The sequence below is a fragment of the Artibeus jamaicensis genome, unplaced genomic scaffold (genome assembly GCF_021234435.1).
Source record: "Artibeus jamaicensis isolate MK-2021 breed Jamaican fruit bat unplaced genomic scaffold, CSHL_Jam_final contig_1998, whole genome shotgun sequence".
In the NCBI taxonomy this organism is placed as follows: Eukaryota; Metazoa; Chordata; class Mammalia; order Chiroptera; family Phyllostomidae; genus Artibeus; species Artibeus jamaicensis.
Genome location: NW_026521407.1, coordinates 2,791,652 through 2,818,299, shown reverse-complemented (window position 1 = coordinate 2,818,299; position 26,648 = coordinate 2,791,652). Strand labels below are relative to the sequence as shown.

At 46.7% G+C, this 26,648-nt stretch overlaps 1 protein-coding gene, 1 long non-coding RNA gene and 1 other non-coding gene across 4 annotated transcripts in view; 1 reads left to right on the top strand and 2 right to left on the bottom strand.

Moving 5' to 3' along the window:
• Nucleotides 1-1,998: 1,998 nt before the first annotated feature.
• Nucleotides 1,999-2,070, bottom strand: TRNAQ-UUG (transfer RNA glutamine (anticodon UUG)). The gene has a single exon. It is a non-coding gene; the product is annotated as a tRNA-Gln (tRNA).
• A 511-nt stretch (nucleotides 2,071-2,581) lies between these two features.
• On the top strand, nucleotides 2,582-5,679 carry LOC128626132 (uncharacterized). Its single transcript, XR_008390056.1, has 3 exons — nucleotides 2,582-2,708; nucleotides 4,215-4,242; nucleotides 5,377-5,679. It is a non-coding gene; the product is annotated as an uncharacterized LOC128626132 (long non-coding RNA).
• A 3,771-nt stretch (nucleotides 5,680-9,450) lies between these two features.
• B4GALNT2 (beta-1,4-N-acetyl-galactosaminyltransferase 2) overlaps nucleotides 9,451-26,648 on the bottom strand; it is a 35,151-nt gene continuing 17,953 nt past the window's right edge. For both annotated transcript variants that reach the window (XM_053657037.1, XM_037149955.2), the window contains 8 exons: nucleotides 25,592-25,698; nucleotides 23,862-23,899; nucleotides 22,050-22,230; nucleotides 21,009-21,095; nucleotides 14,240-14,427; nucleotides 13,331-13,471; nucleotides 11,302-11,521; nucleotides 9,451-10,673 (listed from right to left, as the gene is read on the bottom strand). In XM_053657037.1, coding sequence (XP_053513012.1) covers nucleotides 10,468-10,673; nucleotides 11,302-11,521; nucleotides 13,331-13,471; nucleotides 14,240-14,427; nucleotides 21,009-21,095; nucleotides 22,050-22,230; nucleotides 23,862-23,899; nucleotides 25,592-25,698 — 1,168 coding nt within the window. In that variant the 3' untranslated portion in view covers nucleotides 9,451-10,467. The remainder of the gene's footprint in view (nucleotides 10,674-11,301; nucleotides 11,522-13,330; nucleotides 13,472-14,239; nucleotides 14,428-21,008; nucleotides 21,096-22,049; nucleotides 22,231-23,861; nucleotides 23,900-25,591; nucleotides 25,699-26,648) is intronic.

Sequence of the window (26,648 nt, the reverse complement as noted above, 5' to 3'; positions counted from 1 at the left end):
GCCCTTTTCACTTTCTTACTCAGATCTTTGATGAGAAGAACATAGAACGTCATATTAATATGATGGCATAGATGAAACTTGTAGAACATTCTGTGTCTTGGTTAAGACTTTCCCTACTCCGAGGTGATAAAAATATTTTCGTACTTGTCTTCCAAAAGCTTTATTGCTTTCTCCTTTCAAAGGTCTACAGTTCCCAAGGAATTTATTGCCCTGCTTAGTATAAGTTGACCTCATATTTTTCCATAGGACATCCATTGTCCCAGAATAATTTATTGAAAAGTAGGTCCTTTGTCTACTGCCCCGTTGTGTTACCTTCGTCATAAATCACTTGTCCAAGTACGTGCAGGGCTGCATCCGGGCTTTCAGTTCTGCTTCACGGGTATGTTTGCACAGTATCCCCACACCAGTACCATGCTATCAACTCCTATAGTTTATGGTTGACAATAGGCTTTAACATCTGGTGAGCAAGTCCCCACCTCTCATGCCTAGGTACTTTTGAGGCTGGGTTGGCTCATACACACAAATCCATTCAAACCTTTAAGGAGCGCGGGGTGGGGGTGGGGGGATGGAATGGAGAGAGGAGCGCCCCGGGAGAGATTCAGAGCAATGGGAGGAGCCTCTCTGTTACCAAGGCATCTTCCCAAGGGGCGGGAACTATAACCACAGCGCCTGCGGGTCACGGTCACCCCATGGGGAGGTCGCAAATGCGTCAGCGGGATCCCTGTCACTTATCCCAGAGGGACATACAGCTCTCAAAACCTGGATGCCAATCAAAGAAGACAGCACTCCCTGAACGTCTTTTGTCTGCTCTTCCAAAGGTACACCCTTTCCTGCAAATCACGTGGGCCTGTCAGCACCCAAAACGCAGATTCAAGACAGATTTGCCAGTATAGAGATTCGCTCAGGATCGAATCTCCGTTGGTGAACCATGTAGAGAGCCCTACCCTCTGCTCAGGAGAAATAATGCATTAATACAATGAGAAACTGACGGGAGAGATAACCTGATCCACTAAGACAGACTGAGGAATGGATAAGCTTAACTGAGGATACCCCGTTCCCCGCCCCCCCAAAAAATTTTTAAGAAAGATTTTGGGCCCTTTAAGTCTTTAAGAAAGACTCCGTTGGTTAGGACGTCATCCAGATACACCAAGGTTTCGGGGTTCAATCACCGGTCAGGACACATACAAGAAGCCAATGAATACCTAAATAAGTGGAACAACACATTGATGTTTCTCTCAGACCAATTTTAAAAATTTTAAAAAAGACATTGAACAGCATAGTAGTCAATAATATTGTAATAACTATGCATGGTGCCAGTTGAGTACTGGAAATGTCAGGGGGAACATAATGTATATGATTGTCTAACCACTATGCAGCGAACCTGAAGCTAATACAAAATTAATATGGAATGTAAACTTTAATTTAAAAAAATTTTAAAGAACCTATTAAAAAAGGAAAAGACGCAGAAATTGCTGTCTACTGCTTGAATACCGTACAACCAAAACAGACCTGGACAACCTACGGGAGGGACTTACTCCTGGGCTGACCCCCAAACCCCACGCTCCTCCCCAGCCGGTCATCCCTGCGCGCTCCGCTCAGGTCGGTGGGTCAGTTCGTCCCGCTTTGTACAACAGAAACGTGTAGCTCTGCCGCTGCCGTGCGCCCGAGGCAGGATCCCCGGGACCCTTATGGTTCCTCCGGTTGCCCCACGTGTCGCACTCTGCCGCGCGCCCGGAGCAGGACCCCCCGGGACCCTTCTGGTTTCCCGCTGTCCGCTCCGGTGTCAAGTCTCCCGCAGACACACTTTCTTCCGCCCCCGAGTCTGACGCATGCGCACTGAGACCTATGGGCCGGCCTTGCAATGAAAGCATCTCGAGAGAAGGGGAGGGACCCTAAACCGCAGTCCAGCAGGTCGCAGGGGCGACGGCACGGCTCGGAGTGATGGTTGCCGCCATGTATTGGCCAAAACAGAATTTGCAGAACCAAAAACATTTGGAGAGGTCCCACCGAGATTTGAACTCGGATCGCTGGATTCAAAGTCCAGAGTGCTAACCATTACACCATGGGACCTGCTGGCTGCTTTAGGCGGCCGGGCTTCTTCTCAAATCATATAATCAGAGGGCCGACTTATCTTCACAAAGTGGCGGTCCGTGTGGAGTCCGCCGACCTGGGCGCTGGGCCCGAGGACGCAGGGGCGGGCGGAAGCGAAAAACGCGGGCTTCGGCGTCCCGCGTCTTTCTGGTGCTGGGATGTCGTCCGCGTCCCCTCTTCCTGCGGTCCCCCCGGGGTCACGGCCCGCGCGTCCCGGGAACCGGGAGGACCGCGAGCCGGCGAGGGCGCTCTAGGCGGACGGCGGCCCGCGGTGCCTGGCCGAGCGGAGGCCAAGGCCGCTTCCAGTTCCCAGCCCCCCAGCAGGAAGTTCGGCGCCCGCATCCTGGGCTTCATACTTGTTTGTTTGTTTATTTATTTGCAAACCGGTTTTCTGAAGGGGGTCGTTTAGCCGAGTGGGGAGGAAAGCGGACTGGCACGTGAGGGCACTGGGGTTCAAAGCCCGAGCGCGCCAGGCACGAGTTTGGCCGGGGCGTGCACCCCACCGGATTCCTGGAGCCTCACGTGGCTGGAGGCAGCGGAGTTTTCTGCACAGAAGGTTTCACTTCCAGTTCGTGCTCAACTTTCAAAGCCACTCCGTGCGTGGTTCCGTTTAACAGGTGTGTTACAATCAGCTGAAAGAGAGAGCCCCTTTTGGATTTTGTCCTTAGTTTTGGTAAACATATAAATGGGTAATGTTCCTTCATGTAGATCGGGAGACAGATAAAATTTTATTTGCCGTTTGACGCGGCCATTTCATTTTTGGAACCTCATCTAAAGAACGACCGGGACAAATGCAAATGTTTGGGGTGGTCTCGGCTGTGTTACTTATAACAGTAAAGAACAGACACTAAATGCCCATTAAGTGAAAACTGATTAAACAAATATTAACTATCAATACCATAAATACTGTGCAGAAATTTAAGAGATGAGTTATTGTATTAACATGAAAAGAGATACAGGCCTAAGCAAAAACAAAAATCTACTTACCAATTAGTGTGTGTAATAAAACCCCACGTATACAGAAAAGCTGTGTGACTACGTAATAAACCTTTGCCGTTTATTTGCTCTGTGACATCTGCTCCCCTTTCTTGAGGCATCCAGTGCTGTGGGTCTGGGTGGCAGGGCTGTCTCCACGACAGATGTATTTATTCTCCAGGCTTCTGGTAGCCGGAGTGAAAGTGAGTGTCCTTCCTTTGGCCAGTTGGACTTAGAATCCAGTTCTAAGATTCCAAAACATCCCAGAAGCAGGGATGTTTTAGAACTTGTCCTGCAGCTGGCGGTGGCTGTGACCCCCAGGGTCACAGGACCAGTGATGGTAGCCATCCATCCATGTCCACTGGCAACAGAAGTGGCACCCTAACCAGACTGTCCAGGATCCTGACCTTGGCTTGGTTCCTGGTTGCCTCGCGCCCCCACCCCCACCCCCCATTCTTGCCCCTTTTCCTGCCTGTGCTTTCCCATTGGTGCTCTGAGCTGTCTGGCCTCCTCCCAACAAGCCCCCTTTCTGTTTAAGGCACTCAAAGTCCATTCTGTTCCATACAGTCAAGAACCTTCTTAGCCCAAAGTGTGGAAGGTCTGTTGACGACAATTATCTCTGGGGAGTGAATTTATGAGGGTCTATTTTACTGTATTGCTTGAAAAAATGTGTAACTCTTATATATTGTCAAAAGAAATGAGCAATTCTCCATTTTGAGGACTGAACCAAACTCCCCTTGAGCTCCTTTGCTGAGGTCAAGGTGTCCCTCTGTTAAGGCTGGAGTGACTTAATATCGAATTGACTTAATGTCAAATGGCTTTAGCATCTCTGGGCTTCAGCTTTCCCATCTATTTCCTTCTTACAAGGGCTCCGTGAAAGTGTATTGCAATTAATTTTCAGAAACTACTGTAGAAACCCTAAAGGGTGACGATTATAGATTTTGAAAGTGTATAGGAGATGGTACCTTCTGTCCGGGACAAGGGTGAAGGAGTGACTTCCTCCTCCCACTTCCCCTACTCCCTTTCCTAGTACTTCTTTTGCAGTTCCCACCTCCTTCCTCAGCTTGAGAAAAATCTTGCCAGCTCACATGAGACCCTGGCTGAAACTCTACTCCTCAAGCGCTACAGGAGGATTGTCTTTCTTACAGGTTTTGTCGTGACTCGCTGGAAGTACAGGTAACTGTGTTCTGCAGTTCAGTCCCCCCCCCCCATCTCCTCTCTCCCCTCCTTGGCTGGGCTGTGAATTCCGTTGGGGACAGGACCCAGGACTTGCTGATCTTTGAATGTGTCTAATGCCTTACCAAACACTTCACTGAACCCCTTTAGAGGGCCCAGGAGAACTTAGGTGAAGAAACAACTTACAATTTCGTGCTCAGAGACAGATAAAAACAGAGAGAACATGTCATCTCCTTGACCCAGCATGACTAGTTTCTTTTAACATAAATCGACAGGGCCCGACATCCCAAAGACATCTTTGCCATCTTGGAGAACAGACTTTAACCCTCCACTTAGGTGGCCCCTTAAGTCAAGGCTCTATCCCAGGTGGGGTTAGCCTGAGGTGAGGTTCAGTCTAAAGGCTGAACTTGGGCAGAGTGTACCTCAGAAAGTACAGTGAGGCCAGGGTTTAAGAAAAGAGGGCTGAAGTCCAGGATAAGGGACTTTTCTCCCAAGTTTCTTGTGAGCCTGTATAAACAGATAATAAATGGATAGGATAATAGATGCAGTGATGCTCTTGAGTAGTTAAAGTGAAAAGTATTCATGTTCATTATCAAGGTTCATCGCTTTCCTTTATCCTTGCTGAGGCCACTCGCAGTGAGCTGGGATAGCATCTGCCTTGCTCTGTGTCCTCACCACCCAGGTTAGGTGTTGCCTGCCACAAATCCTCCGCTTTGCCTTGGGAGCTCTGGCTGTGCCAGGCAATCCGTCAGCACCTCCTTGTGCCGGGTGACAAGTGATGCTCTGAGTCTCCCAGCGGGCCCCGCCCAACCCCTACTCCCAGCCCCCTGCTCTGGGCCCGGCATTCCTCGGGAGACTCTGACGGGGAAATCTGGCCACATACTTATTTTGAACAAAGCGGCATCCACATTTCATTTTTTTTCCTGTAGTGTTTTCACTTTGTCTTTTTAAATAATGATTTTATCTTATCAGATTGTACAAGTAAAACATTTATAATGGAAAATATAGAAAAGGCAGTAAAGTAGAAAGATTTAAAAATAACCACAGTCCCAACAAGCACTTTTAACAGTTGATGTGTTTCATTTCCTTTTTTTAAATACTTTTTAAATTTTTAAAATTTATTTGGGGGGGCAGGAACGGAGAAAGAGAGAGAAATATCAATGTGCAAGAGAAACATCCATCAGTTGCATCTCAGACAACCCCATCTGGGAACCTGGCCTGTAACCCAGGCACGTGCCCTGACCAGGAATCAAACCAGCGATGCTTTGGTTCACAGGCTGGTGGTCCTCACCCCACTGAGCTACGTCGGCCAGGGATCATTTCCTTTTTTTCAAAATGTATGTTTACATAGTCAGTCTTGCTGTATTGGATGTGTGTGTGTGTGCACACATATCTATGTAAATTTTGTTCTGTTTTGGTACTTAACATAATAATAACTTGATATTACAAAGGCTTCTGGCTTTTTCTTTCCTAAAAATTTTTAAAATATTTAAATGGGTAAATATTTAAACATGAGCATGATACAAAATTCAAAGGGCATGAAAGGAAATACATAGCCAAATAAAACTTCCTGATGAAACTTTCCTGTTCTTACTTAGAGGCAACTTCTGATACTCTTCTTCTAGAGCTATTTTATTCTTATAAAAATATCCCTGTATATGCACATTCCTTCTCTTTAAAAAATCAAAACAGTCTCTGCACCTTGTTCTGTTTACTTAGCTCTCGTTATCTTGAGGGCCGTTCCCTGACAGTGTATGTAAAACAGACCTCATTCTTGTTCAGTGGTGTTTTATTGAGATAGTATTTACATAAAGTAAAATGCACCACTCTGAACTGAAATCACTATTTGACAAACACTTACACCTGTGTGACCACCACCTACATTAACATGTAGAGCATTGGCTTGGAGTGACCCTCGTGGTGCCAGGTGGGCCCTGGGACCATCAGGGGACACTTTGTAAAATGCGTGCCTGTCTGACCACTGTACTATACCCCTGAACTAGTACAAAATTATATTGAATGTAAACTGCAATTGAGAAATGAAAACTTTTATACACAAATTTTAAGTTATAAAGAGTTTTCGTCACCACAGAAAATTCCCTGGTGCCCTGTTTTAGTGATTACTTACCCTGCTCCCCTGAATTCACTATTTCAGTTTCGTTTGTCTTTTAAATGCTTGGGATTTTCAGTCTTTTATTTTTTTTAGGATTTTTTTAGTTATTTACTTTAAGAGAGAGGGGAGAGGGGGGAAGAGAAACATCAATCAGCTGCCTCTTGCACACCCGCAACTGGGGACCTAGCCCACAACCCAGGCCTATGCCCTGACCGGGAATCAAACCTGTGACCTTTCAGTTTGCAGGCTGGCACTCAATCCACTGAGCCATACCAGCCAGGGCTAAAAGCACTACTTTGGTTTCTATCACCAAAAAATAGTTTTGCCTACTTTAAAGTTTATATATATAATAGGAAGCCAGACAAATGATACTGTTTTGCAGTTAACAATGTTTTTTAAGAGTCATCCATTGCACTTTATGTATCAACAGCATGTTTTTATTGCTAAGTAGGAGTCCACTGTATGAATACACCACAATTTCTTGGTCCCTTCTCCAGTTGATGGACGTTTGGGTTTTTTCCATCTTGGATCTAATATAAATAAAGCTACTATGACCATTCTCCTGCAGACATTTGGTTTGGGGTATATAACCAGGAATGGAATTGCTGGGTCACAGGCTAGATGTTCATTTTTGTTTATCAGGAACTACCAAACAGCTTGCCAAAGTGGCCGTACAATTTTACACTCCCACGTGCAGTGTACGAGCGTCCCAGCTGCTCCACGTCTTAGCTATTAGTCCTGTAAATTCAGTCGTTCTAGTGGGTGTATAACAATCTCTCCTTGTGGCTTGAATTTGCAGTTTCCTGTTGGTTCACAAAGTTGAACATCTTTTTTTTTTTAAACATGCTCATTAGCCATTTGGTTATATTTTTTTCTAAGTGTTTCTTCAAGTATTTTGCCCACTTAAAAAGATTGTCATCTTATTAACTTATAGGAATTGTTTACATATACGTGATATGGATCTTTTACCAAATATCTGTATCATAGATATTTTCTTCTAGTCTGTGGCTTATTTTTTTCACTTTTGTAATTGTGTCTTTTGATTAGCAGAAGGTTTTCATTTTGATCATGTCAGATGTATCCCTTTTTTTCCCCTTTTGTGAGTAACGCCTTCTGAGTCCTTACATGCAGGAGCAGGGGTCCTTCTCGGAGCGTTTGGGAGAGGAAACAGACATGCGGTTACGCAGGTTACTCAGTTACAGAATGGAAACCTTGGCAAGCTCCTGGTAAACTTGAAAGGAGGATGAGAAATATAGATTTTATATAGAAGACTTGTTCAAAGCCGGAGCGGGAAGACGGAAGGGTATAAAGGCAGTGGGAGCATCCCAGCAAAAGATTAAGAAAAAGAACTGTATGCAGATGCGAATCCTCTGTGAAGGTGAGTAGACGTAGCATTGTGCAGAAGGGCTGGGGGAGAGAGCAGTGACGTTGTGGGAAGCTGGTGATCCTGAAACCGTTGCCGGTGTCTGGAACACAGACTGTCTCCCAAGACAGTAGAATATCAAGAATAGGAAGTGGTCGGAACAGAGGAGGACGTTGGTGCGTGTCAGTGACTTCACGTGGTCTTCAGGATGGTCCTAGAGGAGAGACGAGGTTTGGGCTGAGACACCCTGTTTTAAAAGCAGGTGTAATATGCTCTTGCTGAGAATGGTTTGCAGTCCAAGTTTACTGAAAGCCCTATAGTTTGGAGCCTTGCAGGGCTGGAAAGGCTGAATCCTCTTCCCCAAGAGAAAGCACCGGCAGAGAGAAGAGACAGCCGAAGACCAGTTTGAGCAAAAAGACCAGCCTACTCCCTTGCAAAGCTTCCAACATTTACTGCCCACAATGAGGAAAAACGTGGGGGGCAAGAAAGAGATTATAAATGGTCTCTCTGTACCTTAGATGCAGATTTTGAATAGACTGAGGGCAGAGACCACTTAACTGAGTGCCAAGGAATAGGCAAGGCATAGAGGCCTGTGGTTACCAGAATGGATTTCCCACTCAGAGATTATGTCTAGACCAGATGTCTGGAATTGACTGGAAAGAACAGAAAACCTGTAGGTTTTTGAGGTCTCGTGGGCAATTCAGTTCCTTTAAAAATCCGACTGATAATAACTGGTGAGTTTAAAACTCCTGGGACCACCCCCAGGCTTGTGAATGTTACCCAACTCAAGGGGTTCGCCCCTGGGGTGTCCTGTTCAGGAAAGAGGCATGGTTGTTACGAGGCAGTTTTGGAGACGGGAGTCACACCCAAAGCTCTGTCTCCCAGAAAAGGAGGCTGAACCACCGCTTATACGTACTACTCGTTAACATTAATGTTGATTGCTTCTTCGCAGTTGGCTAAACTTATCTGGTTGGGTTTGGGTGAAGCTCCTCTGACTACGGCTGCACCTGCCAAATACTGTGCTGCATTTTACACAACATTTAGCAAGAATGGCACTTAGTAAGAACTGCCTGGACCTTGAGAGCCTTGTCCTGTCGAACACTACTGCCCATAAAATGCATATGCTGTTATTACATGAAGTGATTGTGCATGTTAGTTAAAGCTAGAAAAACTTTTGCAATAGAATCTTTTTTAAAAGGTTTTGTTTATTTCTAGAAAGAGGGGAAGGGAGGGACAGAAACATCAATGTGTGGTTGCCTTTCATGCACCCTCCCCCATCAGGGACCTGGCTCAAAACTCAGGCCTGTGCCCAGACTGGGAATCAAACCAGCGACCCTTTGGTTGGCAGGCCTGTGCTCAATCCACTGAGCCACGCCAGACAGGGCACCTAAAAACCTTTATGACAACAATAGAAAGAGGTCTATGTGTTCAATTCCAATTTGGGGGAAAAAAATGATGGCCAGCCTATATCCATCCCTGAGAAATGCTGAATTAAAGTTAAACCGGTTTCTCTACTGCAGAACTTCTCAGAGCCTTTACTATGCTAATGTGAATTGTAATTTTTTTGAAATGTATTTGACCATTGATATATGCATATGTGTGTGTATCAATTTATTTATTTACACACTCATTGATTGTTTCCTATATATGTCATGACTGGAGACCCAACCCACCACCTCGGTGTAGCAGGACAACACTCAAGCCAACTGAGCTGCCCAGCCAGGGCCTGAAATACTTTTCACGAAGTTTTATTAATGGCTTTCAGACATGCATCTTCCGTAGGAAAGAGAGGGGACCGTAAGCGGGGCCAGGGCAGCGATTGTAGAGCCTGCAGGCTCCAAAGACGACAGAGTGCCTTTCTCAACAACAGGTGGTGGCCCCATGCTGCAGGTGACATGGGTCTAGGGTAGTCAGTCACTGGTCTCAGGTCCCAGGAACTGAGTGCCTTGCCACCACACTCATGTTCTTTATCACGTCACCTTAGAGTGTGGTCCAAGTTCAATCCCTGGCGTTCTGGAATGTGTCTTTGTGGTAGCAAGTCTGATGCCAGGAAAACCTCTGTCCTCGCAGACAGCAGACTACCCACGCTCCCCGCCCGCCCTCCAACTGCCTGAATCCCATCCATCTTCCAGGTGCCGAAAAGCTCACCCCACAGAGCCGTCCTCAGCTGCCTGGGCCACGTGACTTCTCCCTCTGGTCCTCTGACCCTGGCTGCCCGATGGTGCAAGTGGACTGAACTGAATCAAGCTACGACCTCCTCAAGGCAAGGATCATGGGCTGTTCCCATCATCTAAATCCGAAAGGTAGGACCAAATAAAAATGTGTGGATGACAGTGATGCTGGAGATGATGCTCTGGCTGTTACATAATTGCCACCAAATAACCCTCAAGGACCCAGCAGCCAGCCTGTCTTTTGACTGAAGATACGAACCCTCTTTCCTGTGAGACCTAAGGAAATGATGTGAGATACTATATGTGCAAATGGTTCATCAATAGCAAGGCATCGAACAAATAAATAATCATCATTAATATGGTCTCCATTGCCCTGATCAGTGACCGGGGCTAATGACCGCTAGCCTTCGATGGGTCTTTCCAGTAACCAAATCCACCCCATTTGCCCTATACACTATGTGGTTTGTGATAATGTTCATCTTTTTAGGAGCCCACTGTTTGGTAGCCTGGCCGCTGGCCCCACTGCTCCAGACACCCCCAGCCGGTGGACCTGGTGCTCTTCCGATGTCTGGGCACCTTTATGTGAGGCAGTAGAGGCGGTTCTTGAAGTAGTGGAGAGCCATCTTGAACTGGATTTGGGCATCGGTGTTGGTCCGGTATTTGCTGTAGGTCTCCTCCAGGGCGGCCAGCTCCGGGTCTACCTCTGATGTATGGCCCTGGTGACCTATGATCACGTCTGGGCAGGACCCCACGAGCAGGCTCCCAAGCCCATCAATAAAGAACTCTGCCAAGAGAGGGGGAGCAGGAGAAGGAAATGTGAGCTTCAGCCAGAGACCCAGGGCCATATTCCAGGTCTGGGAGGAGAGTCCGGGGGAAGGAGACACAGTTTCTACCCTTAGGGGAGGTTCAGCCTCCTGCAGAGCCACCTGGCCAAGCTGATTTGGAAGGAAATCAATACGCTCATTTCTCAGACAGAGATGTGGGTAGAGAGGCAGAGAAACACAGATTAGCTTTCCAGCCGGACGGACTGTGGACTCCAGGATTGAGGGAATAAGAGGGGAAAGAAGGAGGGCAGTTAACCAGTTGCAGATAAATAGGAAAGGATTTTAGGGAAAATGAGAATAGGAAGCAGGGTGGGGAAAGAGGGTGTGGACAGAGCTGTTGAGAGGGGGAGCAATGAAGGGGAAGGGTGTCTCAGGTGAATGGGAATAGCCTGCAGGGGGCAAGAAGTCAAGGAGAAGGTGAAGAGGGAGCCAGAAGAGGCCACGAACTCCTTAATTTGGGAGGAAAGGGACAGGAAACACAGTCGCCGGGCAAGTGGCTGTGATCAGTGGAGCAATGCTACGGAAAGAACAAACTTCTAAGGCCAGCTCATAAACCAGCGGCCGCCCTCCCTCCTCCGGCCTCCCCACCTGAATGAGCCACCCGTTGCAGGCGGGGGTCGAAGCCAACTCTCAGCAGCCGGTCTGTGTGGGCCAGGAAGAAGTTGACCACGCCGCTGGTCACCGTGCATGTGGGGAAGCCGTCCAGGGGCCGGAAAGATCCTACCCTCCGGTGAAGACAGTCGCCATTCTCACCCTGTTCCAGCAACAGCTTAAACTGGTACACGTTTCCGAGCACACTGCCGCCTACCTAGCCCATGCACAGGGAAATCCGCATTAGTGAACACAGACCCAACATCCAAATTGTCTCTGCGAGGACTGAACCTCAGTTACAAGAATCACACCCTTTCTCGATCTACCCTTCATACTGTCCCTCAGTTACTCTCTCGCTATGGCAGCCACAGCCTTCAGCACCGACTGCAGGGTCCTTTGATCCTTCGTTCCTACTCACCCCAGAAAATCTGGTTGGTAAGAGCAGAAAGCACTTACACCAGGTCGAAAGGGCAGACACGTTCTCTGCTCTGCTTGGCCTACCAGCAAGCTCGTCCTTTCCAGAAGAAGGTAACTCACTTCCTTCCATTAGGAGGAGCAGTATTTGGAAAAGCAAGAGCGTGCAGTGGTCTGTGTGTGGTAGAGTCTCCCCTGTTGGGCTTCTTGCAGCTTTTTGAAGTCTGTCCTCCCGTTCTCTGCTCCCCACTCACCTGTCTGAGCAGCTGTCCCTGCACTCATGGGGGACACGGGCACTTCCATACCTGAGCCCAAGCAGAACAGGACAAACGAGTACATCTATTCCTGAACCATCATCATCATTTGAGATGGCATAGCACAGCCTACTGCTGTCCCCCGTCACCTGTTCTTTCCTCCTTCCTTTTCATAAATGAACCGTCTGAGTTTTAAGTGGATTATATTAAGATACAGTTAGTTCACTACCCAGCTAAAGAAGAAATGTCCCCATTTCCTTTGCAAGGTCTGACCATGTGGCTAAGTCCTGGCTGACGGGCCACGATTTAGATAGATCACATTTTTCAAAGGAAATGAAACTTTCTTTGCTCCCCCTCCCCTCTGGCCTGGCAGCTGAGGACCCGAGAGCGATGGAGCAACAAGAGAAGGAAGCTGGTCCAGGATGACCTCGGAGGCAGGGTCAAGGGCCAGCTCGGATTCCAACACATGCGGGAGCCACACCTTCTCTCTCATTTGCGCTGTTGATTTGGTCTCTGGAGGAGTAGCCGAGAGACCGGAGCAGTCACCTGGATGCTCTGGGGACTGTCCATCTGGGGTAAGAGTTGGCTGTGGTCACGATGGCCCTCATCCACTTTCTTTCTTTTTTTTGAAAAGAGCTTTTGTTGAGATACCTTTGACAGGTTAAAATTGTGCATATTTAAGGTATACAGCTTGATGTTTTGACATGTATACACATGTGAAAGGGTCGCCGCAGTCAAGCTGACTGACCTGTCAGTGTAACGTAAGTATCACTGCGTGTGCTGAGAAGACGTGAGATCGGTCCTCCCCCAAAGTCCCGGAACACGGTGCAGCACTGTTCCCTACCAGTACCTTTCTCTTCCCTGTTCTGTATGTGCCCTGACTTGCGATGTTGTTATTATTTTCTTCTTCTTAAACTGTCGTGAGGGACAAGTGTGCCTTTAAAGCTTTGCACCACTGACACTTATTTTCAGGTGTGAGTGACAGAGTCACAGCACTGCTTGCTCTTTCCTCTCACACCACCCCAGGGAGGAGGTTAGAAGTGATGCAGAAACGCATCGTTTGAAAGATGAAACAATGGCGGGTTGGGGTGGGGCCATCATTTTCTCCAGGAAAAGTACATATGGAGGCAGAAACAGACCTCGCGCGTCTCCCGAGTCCTGGTGTGATGCTCTGAACCCCAGACTGTGCCGGCTCTTCATCTCCTACATCAGCCCCTCTCCCTCTCCTTCCTTTCTTCCCTCTCCTCTCTTTTCTTCTCCTCGTCCCTCACATACTTTCCTCTCTTCCCTTCTCTCCTTCCCTCTCTTGGATGTTTCTACAGGTTGCAACTGAGGTAAAATGGGCAACCCTTCCTTACCACATCCAGCTCAGTTTTCTCCAAAACATCCACCAGCATCTCAATCTTGGTCTTGTCGTTGAAGAGAAAGTCATCGTCCACCCAGAGAACGTATTTGGTGGTGACCTGAGATATGGCCAGATTCCTACCAGCGAACCAGCCCTGCAGGTGGAATGAGGCTCGATCAGTGGTCACCATGAGCATAATCACATGAGGGAGCTTTCTCAGTCCCGATAACTAGGCTGCACTTCGGACAAATGAAGTCAGACTTTGTGGGAGTGAATCCAGGATACGACTGCGGTTCAGAGCCACAGGGTTAAAGGGAGCCCACGTCTCAGAGACACGGGAAGAAGGACAGTGACTTTGTGGACCTAAGAAAGAGACTAAAAAGCCCTTTCTTGGCCCCGTGGCCAGTATGGATGGACTGAAGCTCTTTCCCATCTGATAGAATCTCTGTGGCTCTCCTTCCATGCCTCCTTGTGTTGCCTGGAAGATGTTGGAAGGAATGGATACTACGTACAGCTCCACTCCCTTCTGTGTGTCTCTGGAGGAAGGTGCGGCGTGGCAGAGAGAGACAGAGAGACGGCTGCTCCAGCTGGGGCGGCATCACAGGGACGAGAAGTCTCTCTGCTGTTGGAGCCATATGTCAGGACTCCTTGGGACGTCAGACACCTCAAATCACTTAGCAGGACCTCGGTCAACTTCCACACCAGGTATGAGGAGAATCAGATTAGCCACCCCGTTAATTCAGGAAAGTGAGAGTGGCCTGATTTCTCTGTGAATTTGGAGTCAGCGAGGGGACCCAGAGAAGAGTCTTACTCCTTCCCACTTAGGACCGGGCTTCCTTGGGAAGGCCACTGAAGCAGCCCCGTCCAGGGTGGCACCTGACTCTGGGGCCCTCTTGTGTCTCCCCACCTGGGAGGGACATACCTTCCCAAAGGGCATGATGTAGTACTCCACGCGGTTGTCATTAATTTTCAAAGGTTCCTTGCTGTCATCAGCCACGATCACAGTCAAGTCTGGGTAATACTCACGAAGACTCCGGAGCATGGCCATGAGCTTGTGGGGACGGAGGAAAGTTTTGGTGGCAATAGTCACCATGTCTCTGAGTTTCCTCTCTGGGCAAGAAAGGGCAGATGTCAGAGCACTGTCTTTCGAGAAGCCTCACTGTCTTAATGTGCATTGTTCTGGTGGCTTCTTCATGTCACAGCCTCTCTGTGTTCGTGGGTCTTGTGCCTCAGAAGGTGCTTCAGAAGGGTTTGTTCGTCGGGTTGGAAAATAAATACATTTATGTGTCCCTATGTTCACTGCAGCATTATTCATGGTGGCCAAGATAAGGGAACAACTGTGGCACCCTTAGAGAGATGATTGGATAAAGAAGGTGTGGTACATCTAGACAGTGGAATGCAAGTCAACCATAAGAAAACATGAAATACTGCCACTTGTAACAACGCGGATGGATCTTGAGAGTATCATGCTAAGCGAAATAAGTCGGACGGAAAAAGTCAAGAGCCATATGATATCACTCATATGTGGGATATGAAACTGAAAACAACCAAATGAACAAACAAGACAAACAAACAAACACTCGCAGACACAGACAACAGTCTGGCGGTTACCAGAGGGACAGGAAGTCAACTATTGGGCGACGGAAGGAGACTTGGCTTTGGGCGGTAAGTACCCGGTGCAATGCCGAGATGATGCATTAGAACTGTGCGCTTGGAACCGACGTAATTTTATTAACCAGTATCACTGCAAAAAATTAATAAAATTAGAAAATAAATTAATTTAAAACATAGGGAGTTTGTTGAAATTTTATCTTATATTTTAGAGGTTGTTTTCCTGGTTCTGTTCGGTTCCACTATGCCATCTTCTGCTGTCTGTTTGAATGCTTTATGGTACGCCTGGTCGTCACACTTTGCTTGCATCCTGGTTCCACTTACTACTAGGAGCTGAGATGCACAGAGCTTTTCCCTGTGATATGGAAGGTCACGGGGCCCAGGAAGAGCACAGAAGGTTTACAGGAATTGAGACCTGTTCCTGCCATCAGCTGAAACTCCTAGAGAGAAACCTACTGAGACTTTATGCTCAGGAAGACGTGAGCGAAAACAGGTTTACTTGGAGATTGAAAGAACCGGACCAGATTGTCCACCTTAAGGCATGTGATTTACATAAAAGCCTGGAGAAAGGACAGCTTTTCTAGGAAAAGACCCCATGCCAGAACAGCCACCAAGGGTGGAGCCAGGCCAGCTGACTGAGCATGCGGGCGAGGGGGGGTTTCGGTGGGTGGGCTTGGCTGGAGTTAGTTCATGCTGAAAAGTACACCCCTACCTAGTGTTTGTGAGTGCATAATCCCACTGCAGAGCCACTTTCTCAGTGACAGGAGTCGTTCCCGACCCCCCGGGTTGCTCCGTTATCCCATCTTCTCCTGCTCTGAGGGAGAGAGGGGGAAAGGTATGAGTGGAAAGAGTCAAGTAGATCCCATTCAAGAGCCGGTCAAATGAATCCTCCCTTTGCTTTTCTCAGGCCACGTGACAAGTTTGGTTCTTTCGTTAAAGAGAACCAGGAGTGTGAATTATCATAGGCTGTGGTCAAGGTTAAGGGATTCCTGGCTAAGTTGGTAGTGTAGCTCTCCGCTTTCCTCCTCCATCCCACAAACACACAGCAATGATAAAGAGAAATACATACAAAGAGACAGCCGTGCACAAAAATACATGACTTTTCTAGTACGGGGCCAATGGTGTAATGGATACTGCGTCTGACTATGGAGCAGAAAAATACATGACTTTTCTTCCAAGGAAAAGAAACAAAGAGCACCAAGCAGAGGCTGGATTCTGGGGTCAGAGCACAACCGAGGAGGTGGGAGGCTGATTCCGAGAGGTAACGAAGTAGAAGTGTCTCATGGGATGTGTGCGTCCAGAGCCAGGCTTTTTGTGCTAGAAGCCAGGGACTGAAACTAGGTTTCATTCCCCCTTCCCCCGTCTACCACCTACTGCACAAGGAGCCCCAAACAGCTATCACCCCCACACACCTCTCTGGTTGCAAACAGAGATGATACCACCTCACAGCAGGACCTGTGCTGACCCACCCTCAGGCCCGGCAGCTGGCTCCTTGGTAACTCCAGTATCTCCGTGGGGCAGGAGCCCAAGACCCCGGTGTCAGAGAATGAACTGGGAATCGGGAACCTGAAGGTAGAACCAACTGTAAAGCTGTGAGATGGGAAGGAGCGAGGAGAGGAAGAGAGAAGATAAAACAAGCAAGCAAGGGTCTCCTCCTTAAGATGAGCTCACCAACAAAAGTTCAAAAACACTCAAAATTAATGCAAAAAACACCAGCCAACTAATCTACCTTGTGCGGATGAACCCACTCCAGAGAGACTGCAAACAGTAGGGACAACCGACAAGGATTTAAACTGAAAATGTTTAAAATCTTTAAAGCAATGAGTAACAGTCACATGTATAAAAAAGAAAATATGAAACAAAAACAAGTATTAATAAAATGAGAATATTTGATTATGCAAACTGCTTACAAATTACTGGAGGTCAACGTTAAGAATGCAAAGCAGGGCATGACTTTAGATTATTTAAATGTTATAAAAAGCACAAGAGTGAATGCTATGGACAACTTTATGACAAAAACTGACGATTTTATGTCAAGTGGATACTTTCATGGAAACATTTAAAAAATGGACTCAATGCACATACAGATTAATAACCATTAAGGCACAGAATTACATTTTAAAACCTCCCCTTTCCCTCACACATTCCCATTTTTAATCCCTAACCACATACCTTGCAACTCAAAAGCCCTCAAAGACAAAGGGATCAAATACATTTTAAGAAAAGTTCAAGAGAGATGTAATTCCTACTTTATTACAATTCATTTCAGAAAATAGTAAAAAGAAAAAAAAAAGGAAAGCTACCTAACTCATTTTAAGAGGCATGTATAATATTGTTAACTGAGCAAGGATGTCACAGGAAAAGATACTCTCAGTTTTGAATACAGGTGTGTAAATTCTAAATAAAATAGTCATAAATTTAATTCAGCATTTAATCAAATAATGCATGGCTATCAAGATGGGTTTATTCCAGCAATGCAAGGATATTTCAGCAGCAGAAAAATCAATCCATATAAATCACTGTATGAACCCATATCGAGGGGAAAAATTATTTCAATAGGCAGACAAATTATCTGATAAAACTCAATACTCGGTCACAACAAAAACTCTTAACAATGAAATAGAAAACAGAAAGTAGAACTAGAAAAATGCTTAGCAATAGAAATAGAAGGGAAGAAGGAAACTTTCTTACCCTGGTACATCTACCACACCCCCACCCAACAGCCATTAGTGAGGGAACAGAGTTTCTTCTTAAAGTTGGGAACAAGCAAAATTGCCTGCTACTATTCAATACTGTAAAAATGGAGATTTTAGCTGAATGCAGTAAGACAAGAAAAAGAAACAAATTATAAGAACTGGAAAGAAAAGGACAAAAAGGACAAATCATCATTTGTCTAAGAGACTGTATATGTTTAAAAAAATCATTAGTAAGAGTGAAACATGGATGTGGTTTCTAAGTTTAACATTCAGAAATTACCAACACCCTTTATAGTATCAGCAATCACTTCAATGTAGAAGAAAAAGATCTAATTCACAATAACAATAAAAATGCAAGATACCTAAGACTAAATCCAATAAAATACGTGCAATTCCTTTACAAATAAAAATCACAAAATAAATTACTAAAGAGGCTCTGACCAGTGTGGCTCAGTTGGTTGAGTGTCATCCTACAAAGCGAAAGGTCACCAGTTTGATTCTGGGTCAAGGCACATGCCAAGGTTGTGGGTTTGTCCCTGGGCCAGGGTACATACAAGAAGCAACCAACCAATGTCTCTCTCCCTCTCTTTTTCCCTCCCTTCCCCTCTCTCTAAAATAAATAAATATTAAAAAAATAAATTACTGAAGAACCCATGGAGACTACAATATGGAGAGGTCTACTGAACTCATTGTTGGGAATATTCAACTTCATAACATTGAGAATTCATCTCTAATTAATAATTAAATGCTACAGAATTCTAATCAGGATCTCAAGGCATTTTAGAGGATCTTGATCAGCTGACTCAAAAATTCTAATGGAAGAGTAAAAGACCAAAAAGAACTTTACATAAAAAAAAATGTTTTAATGAAATACAGTTATCCCAAAGTACAGGATTTATCCTTACTAGATAGAAAACCTATTATAAAGTGTATCAAAACACTATGGAATTAGCCCAACAGTAAACAGACCAGTGCAACAGAAGAAAGCCTTGACTCAGGCTCCTGTGCTTATGAACCATGGCGTGTGGTGTAGTGCCATACAAGCCAGGGAGGAGGAAGGGATTATGTGGTGTTGGCACAATTTGCTGTAAATAGAACAAAAGATTAGATCTCCATCATATGCCTAGAAAATAGGCCCTGGCTGGTGTAGTTCAGTGGATTGAGTGCGGGCCTGCGAACCAAAAGATCCCAGTTCGGTTCCCAGTCAGGGCACATGCCTGGGTTGCAGGCCAGTTCCCGGCAGGAGACACAAGAGAGGCAACCATACACTGATATTTCTCTCCTCTCTCTTTGATAAATAAATAAAATCTTAAAATAAAAACAATCTCTACATAGTTCAGCTATCTAAATGGGAAAGCAAACACATGAATTTTTGGAAAAAATACAGAAGAATAGCTTTCTGGCTTTAGTGTAGGGAAGAATTTGTTGAACACGGCTCAAAAACTAGAGGAAAACAATGATCAATTTTACTACAGTCAAGGATAAAGATTTCATGTAACAAAAGACCCCAGAAACAAAATCGAAAGACAAGCCATGGGCTGACCGGACATCAGGATCCAGAATGTCACACCACACCGTGTGAAAACTTTTAGGAAACGTTCCAAAAATAAGTGACTTCACACTGTACCCACTGTGTGTGGGGAGTGGGGAGAATAGAAATCTACATAGTAAATGTACAAAAGCAGGGAGAAATGCACGTGGTTGTGGTTGCTGGGGTCAGGGAGGGGCAGAGGTGGTGATTTCTGTCAGGTCTATAACACTTTGTCTTTAAAACAAACCTGAAGCCCTTAAATAGTTTTGGGGGAATTTTCTGACGCTTATTTTATTTATTTTTGAGATAGTTATATTAAACAAATCTTTTCAATCGTTGTCCATAATATTTATTTCTATTTTAAATAATTTAATTTATGTTTCGAATAAAATTATTCAAAAAATAGATTATATTTTAAATATGTAGGTAGTATATTTTTTAAATGCCAAGTAATTCAAAATTCTAAATATATAGAAAGTAATACCATGAAAATACTTCTTCTCACCCCTGTTCCAACTACTTGGGTTTCCTACCAGGAGGCAACCAATATCAGCAACTTATTTCTTTTTTCCATAATTAAGCAACTATGTAAATACATTCTTTTCCCCCTTTTTTTCTTTTACATAAATTGTAGCTTACTCGTTGCTCTCCTCTGTACCTTGCTCAGGTCTCGGAAAGCATTTTGTATCAGTATTTAAAAACCCTAACCCGTCTGCTTTCCTCCTCCCTCCTTCCAGAACATTCCACTTTTAATGTTTTTTTCATTGCCAAAAAAAAAAAAAAAAGTTCTTTCACACAGATGTAAGCGTCTGTAGGATAATTTCTAGACATGGAATTCCTGGCCCAAACTACACACACTGAGAATGTTCATAGTGCCAGTCTCTCCAGAACTGGGTCCCACTAGCCCAGTTTGTAAGAACGTCTGTTTTCCCAATTCTCGGCCAGTACTTTCTGATATAAACCTAGTTTTCATTTGCATTTTTCTTAGTGTGATCCTGAGCATATATTTTAATGGCTAAAAGACTTGCCAAACCTAATTTTTTTTTTTTTGTTATTCGTGCATATTCCACGGGCTTATCAGGTGTTCTTTACTTACTGATTTGTAGGTGCTGTCAGTACAATTAGACCTTTCGTGTTAGTGTGGGTTGAAGATATTTCTTCCAACTTGTTTTTTTTTTTTTTCATTTAACTTTGTATATGGTGGGTCTCTGCCACGAAAATGCTAAAAAAGTTTGTGTATGTTATGTGCTAGTCTTTTTTATAACTTCTGGGTTTTGTGTTATATTTACAAAGATCTTATACTCCAATGTTATTTTTAAACTGCATTTTTTCTAGTACTTAAAAAATTAGACATTTGATCTATTCGGAATTTATCTTGGTACGAGTTATGAGACAGATTCAGCTGCGCATGTCCACAGAGCTACAGTCATCCCACGGGGTCTCTTCAATAATCTGTCTGTTCCCCCTTTAATTTGAAAAGATACCTTTATCACAAGGTAAAACTCCAATGTGTCTATTTCTGGGATTCAAATTTTATTCCATTGATATATCTGTTCATGCCCCAGTACCATTCTGTTTTTACTCCTATTACTCTTCTTTATTAAAATGTTGCCATGCGTTAGGTCTTTCTCAAAATAAGCACAACCGTATGATAAGCATAAGTCAGCAGTACCGGAGCAGCGTGTCCCCGAACTGCTTCCTGCTGCACAAGGCTGCTGTCAGAAACATATCTGAGAAGCCCGTATCTGAGCTGCTACTTTGATGGAGTCTCAGCCTCCGTCTCAGAGGGGATCTGGATTCCACCAGTAGCGCGACAGGATGCCACCGTGCAGCCCCAGGGACAAGGGCCTTACCTGGTCCAGGGTCATATAACTTGGGGAGGACGGGATGGCGGATGGTCACTGGAAACTTGGCTACTGAGGAGTTGGACTCCAGACTCACTGCAGAGAGAAGAAGGGTCAGAGAGGTCAGCATCGTGCCTGGGTCACTCCCACGGGAGTGGGACGCCCATGCAAGGCGGGGATGAAGGTTTGGCAGACAGTGTCCCGGGGAGTCCCTCGGCGCTCTGGCTCCTGACTTGCTGTGTGTCCCGCTGAAACCTGGGGTGAGCGTTCCTCAACTCACGTGTCTTGCCCTTGTTAGAATCTGGTGGGGTAGGGTGGAGTCAGAGGGTGTGAATTGAATTTGACTTTGCCGATTATAATCTGAAACGCCTTGGGCAAACGACGCCATCTCCTCCAGTTACAAAACCCGGACGATACTGCCTGCCCTCTTTTAATTCACACGGTCGTCTTGCGGAAGGAAATGTTTGAGAACCTGCTCTTCAGTGTGTGGTCATGAGTGATCTGTCCCACGCCCCATTTCTTTATGTTAGAGTCCTGGGGATGCCAGGCGACAGAGAAAGGGGTCACTTCAATTCATCCACAAAGAAACCGGGCTCCCCCGAGGAATTCCGGGCAACTCCTAGAGCAGGGGTCAGGGGCGTGGGCTGGGGAGGAAGAGTCAAAGCCACTGCCCTTCGGGCGAGGCTGTTCCATCCTTTTCCTGTTAATACCCGGACAATAAACAGATGCATCGACTGGCTCCTTCCTCTACCACAGCTGAAGGCTTCGCTTGTGAGAACTAGAGAAAAGGGAGAAGAATGGGACGGTTTCCAGGTGCACAGTGTGAAGGATCTGTCCCCACAGAGAGACAAGCTGGCATTTCACCTGCCCTTTCCTTGAGTCCCTTCTATGGAGTCGATGGCAATGTGGGGACAGTATTGGGTACAGTGGTTCGGAAGTTAGGGGTCCAGGGTTAGAAACGGGCGTAAGGGAAGCGACCAAAAGGCAGGCAGGCTTCTCGGAGGAGAGAGGTCTGGAGAGCACCCAGCAGATCCAAGGACAGGCTCTCACCCACATCCAGCCTGTGGCGCTGGTACACTGTGCTGGTGTAGGTCACGTGCTGGAGGATGAAATTCAAAAGCTTCCGGTCCCTGGTCGAAATGGTCAGCCGCTTCTGGCCTCTGCCCTGCACCACACTGTCCGGGATGTCAACGAGGGTGTGGAATGTCCCCAGAGAAGCAGTCAGGGTGACCTAGCGTGGGCGAAGTACAAACAGGCTAAATGCCAAGGAAGGACACATACCCAGCGCGGCCAGCAGGCAGCGCGGACATTGGGGTGAGAGGGGAAGCATCGCGGGCAGCCCAGAAGCTAGGGTCTGGCTCTGCGTGGCGTCCCTGCTCCGGGTCCAGCGGAGGAGCATCAAGTCCTGGGGCCTGGTGCGTTCAAGCAGTTTCCTTTCTTCTCTTCTCATCTCTTGGCTTACAGGACACGGTTTTTCTAGGTTTCTTCTTACTCCCACAGGCCGCTCCTTCCGACTTCCGTTTGCCAACCCCTCCTCCTCCACCGGGCCTCCAAATGGAGGTTTTTCAGGGCTTGATTCTATGCTCTTCTTCACCTTCTTATTCTAACACCTTCTTGCCAGGAGACTTCATCCACTCCCAAGGCTTTAAATACCATCCCTGTGCTGATGGTCTCAAAATACATGTCAACCGCTCATCGCTTTCTGAGATCCAACCGCCTGGTCGGTTGCCCTGCTTGGAAGTTTCACAAGCAAATCCAACTGATACCTTCAAAACTGAACTATTGATTTTTCTCTATAAACCTGTTTGCACCCTTTCCCTGGTTCTCCCTGCCTTGTGAATGGCACCTTCGTCCATTCAACTGCTCACGTCCCCCAGTGAAAATCGTTGCTGTTCTTCTGCCCTTTCCCTCACACTTGCAGCTAATCTGTTATCCGGTCCTATCACTTCTACCTTCAAAATATAGCCGGAATCGGTCTACTTCTCTTCATCCCCATTGCTACTCTCCAATGCTACTCTCTTCTCTGGCCTTCTCGTCTTCTGCAATGGCCGGTTATGTTTATGAGAAGTAGACTAGAATATGTCACTCTTGCTGAAAACACACATCAGTCAGTCAACAAATATTTCCTGAGATCCAAACCACAGGCCCGAGGGAAGAGTTGTGACTACGAGACACCTTGCCTCCAAGAAGCTCATAGCCCGCTGGGGAGGAGAGGCAATACGCATGCGATAACACACAACGAGGTGGTTCAGGCACAGAGGGTGCCGTGAAGAAGGTAGCAGAGCACTGAGCGACAGAAGCAGGTGGGGTGGGGGGCTCAGCCGGGGGAGGGGCAGAGGAGGCCCCTGCAGGGTAGGGTAGCTCCGCCCACCCACCACCCCTTCCAACCTCTGTTTAAAATGCAGAGGTAAGAAAACTGCCACTGCATTTCCCAGGGTCCTTTTTAGTTGGGGTTCTCAATGTGATGCATGTCCCACCAGTCAGATGGGACCCCGATTTGGAGCTTTGTTAAGTGGGGAAAGCGGGGCAGGGCGCGGGCACCCATCTTGGAAGCGCTAATCCTGGCAGCGGCTGCACAACTCAGGAGCCATGGCTGTGGCAGCAGCTGCTTCTTGCAGAAGAAGGGGGACTCAGGGCTTTGGCGTGGTCTTCGAAGTCCTCCCTGGAACTGCAGCCACTCCTATGGCTGGAAAAAGTGTGCCTTCCATAGGCACCCTTCCTCCTACCCCCCATCTCAGACTCGTGTCTGATATTTAATCTGGACGGGGCTCTGTCAAAATCTGAGACTGAGGGAGGGGGCACGGGCTGTGAGTCAAGGACAGGATGCCAAGGGCACAAAAAGACTGGGAAGGGAACTCTTGCCTTGTAGATGGTGGCGTTGGGTCCATCAAACTGGAGACCTGCAGGATGCAGATAAGAGGACAAAAAAGAAAACAGCATCTGAGAGGATTCCAAGGGCTCTCTGAGTCTCCTGCCTTCCTGGCTGACTCCATATCCTTCCAGAGCCCCTTTAAGTGCCCCCCACCTTTCCAGGGTATTTGCCGGCACACTTCCCTCTCCCCAGGGTTCTGTTAGATGCTTCCCATGGTCCTTCCAGACGTTCTAAAACCTCTGATGCCTATCCTCAGCGTCGGGTGGGTGCTGTGAATTAACCCAGCCCCTTTCCGGTATCTCTGTTACTGAAGGGAAGGCAACCATCCTGGCGGGAGACACCTAGAGCAGTCAAACTCATCAAGACAAGAAGGAGCCCTGGCTGGTGTGACTCAGTGGATTTGGTGCCTGACCAAAGGGTCTCCGGTTCGATTCCTAGTCAGGCCACGTAGCTGGGTTGCAGGCCAGGTCCCTAGTTGGGGGTCTGCAAGAGGTAATTGATCATTGCAGTATCTCTCACACATTGGTGTTTTTCTCCCTCCTTCCCCTCCCTCTAAAAATAAATAAATAATATCTGCAAAAATTCTTTTAAAAAGACAGAAAATAGATGGCGGCAGCCAGGGGCGGGGGAAGAGGGGAGTCAGTGTTAAAGGTACAGAGTCCCAGTTGGGTAGATGGAAAAATTCTAGAGAGGGATGGTGGTGATAACTGTAGAACAATGTGAATGTGCTTAATGTAACAGAATGCACACTTAAAAATAGTTAGAATGGTACATTTCGTTATGTGTACTTTACCACGATAAAAAAAATGAATCATCCAAAGCATCATATCATTTTTAAATGACTACTCAAAAATACTAACAACCCCAAATGTATTTACTTTAGCATTTACCTCTTTTCTTATAATATGACTAGTTCGAGTCCTAATTCAAACATATCTTCCCTATGTGGCCATAGATAACTTTCTGAACTCGTCTATGAAATTGGCAAAATAATGTTTACCTCACAAAGCTGGGATGTTGAATTCGAGCAGTGAGTAACCTCCCCGCCCCCAGCAAGTCCCTGCTCAGGACAAGAAGATTTGTACTTGTTTAAAAACCAAATCAATGCTTCCTTCCTAGGAGGCATTGATTTGAGAGACACAGTGGTGCCTGTGTCTCAGCCAGCGCCCCCTGCATGATCTTCCTGCAGGATGAAGCTGTCAGGGTCCCTGTGTGTGCGTCAGGGTCCCCAGAGAGCCAGGCCACTGCCTTCCTCAGATACGATGCCCTGAGCAGAATTGAACCGGCATCCCTCTCAATTCAAAGGACTCCCAGCCCACTGAGCCACACCAGTCAGGGCACAGGCCTCAGAGTTTTTAATCAACATAAATATTCTACTGCCTGGCGATGAGCTCATGCTTTGCCTGCTCCCATGATGCTGTAGGACACCAAATGCCAATTTTGTCCTGAGATGCCCTGGGGCACATGGATATCTGTCCCCTTCTGTGTTACCTCATAGCCCCCGGGAGGTCACAGCTACTAAGGGTGATCTCCAGTGGTGGGAAGAGTGACATTAACATTCAATGAAATCACGTCAAGTGATTGTATTTACTTGCAATACATTGCCTTGTGTTGGGTGCACAGCAGGTACTCAATTTATGACTGTTCCTTTCTGTTACTTGCTCTTGCTTAAGAAGGAGTAGGAAACTTGTTCGGTTCTCTGAGATGGGGACGTACCTACCTGGGATAGGAACCGTGTGCAGCGGCATCACCTCCACCCCGTGGACCGGGTACCCGAAGGGGAGGTTGGGCGGAGCCAGCAGGGGCGGTGGGCGTGGCAGCCCTTCTCTGTCCGGAAACGGAGCGTTAGCAGCGGCCCAGGTTAGTTCCTAAAGTGGCGCCTCTGCCCAGAGCCTGGTGCTGTCAGTGGGGAGAACTGGAAAGTACACCGTCCCCCTCTCCCCTCCATTCCCCCTCCTTCCTCCCAGCCTCTAATTCCACCAGGAAACTGAGGCAGTTTACAACAAAGCGCTTAAAAAAATAAAAGTCACAGGCTGGGTGGGGGTGGGTAAAGGGGGACATCTGTAATGGTATCAGCAATAAAAATGAAAATCACAACCAGCAAAAGAGAAACAAAATAACCAGGCCACGTGAGCCAACCCTGGGGCTGGCTTGTCCTGGCAAGGGAAAGCCAATAGCAGTTGAATTTTGAGGAATTTTGCAAGCCAGTTGTTAAGTACAGCCACTAATAAAATTTAAATTATATACACTTGAAATGAAATACCGTGTAATGCCCAAAAAGGTAATAAACACTCAGAGCACATCACTTCCTAATTACTTCATGATCTCTGCTCTGCAGGTGATTGACATCTGTCGGGTATCTGTACAGTGCAGACATCACGGGTTGGCGACCCGAGCCTTCCCAGCCTGAGCATTCAGTGACATCGGGTCCGTAGCTTGAGACCCACCAGGGTGTGGTGGTTACACCATGGAAACTGGCGAACCCTGCAAGCAGCCACCAAAAGCTTCAAAACCCCACTGCTAAACATTTACCACCACCGTCCGTACCTCCCCCGGCCCGTGTAAACGGACCTACACACGCTCTCACACACGAATACTCCCTCTCCTTTTAAAAACGCAAATGGTAGTACCCTGTACAAACTTTCTGTACCTTGCTTTTTTTGTCATAATAGAGCTTTTCCCCCATTGGCGTGTCTAGATCGACTTGATTCTTTTTAATGCCTGAAACACTTTCCTCCAAGCTGGTTGTACTCCTTCAAGAAACCAGCCACGCCCAG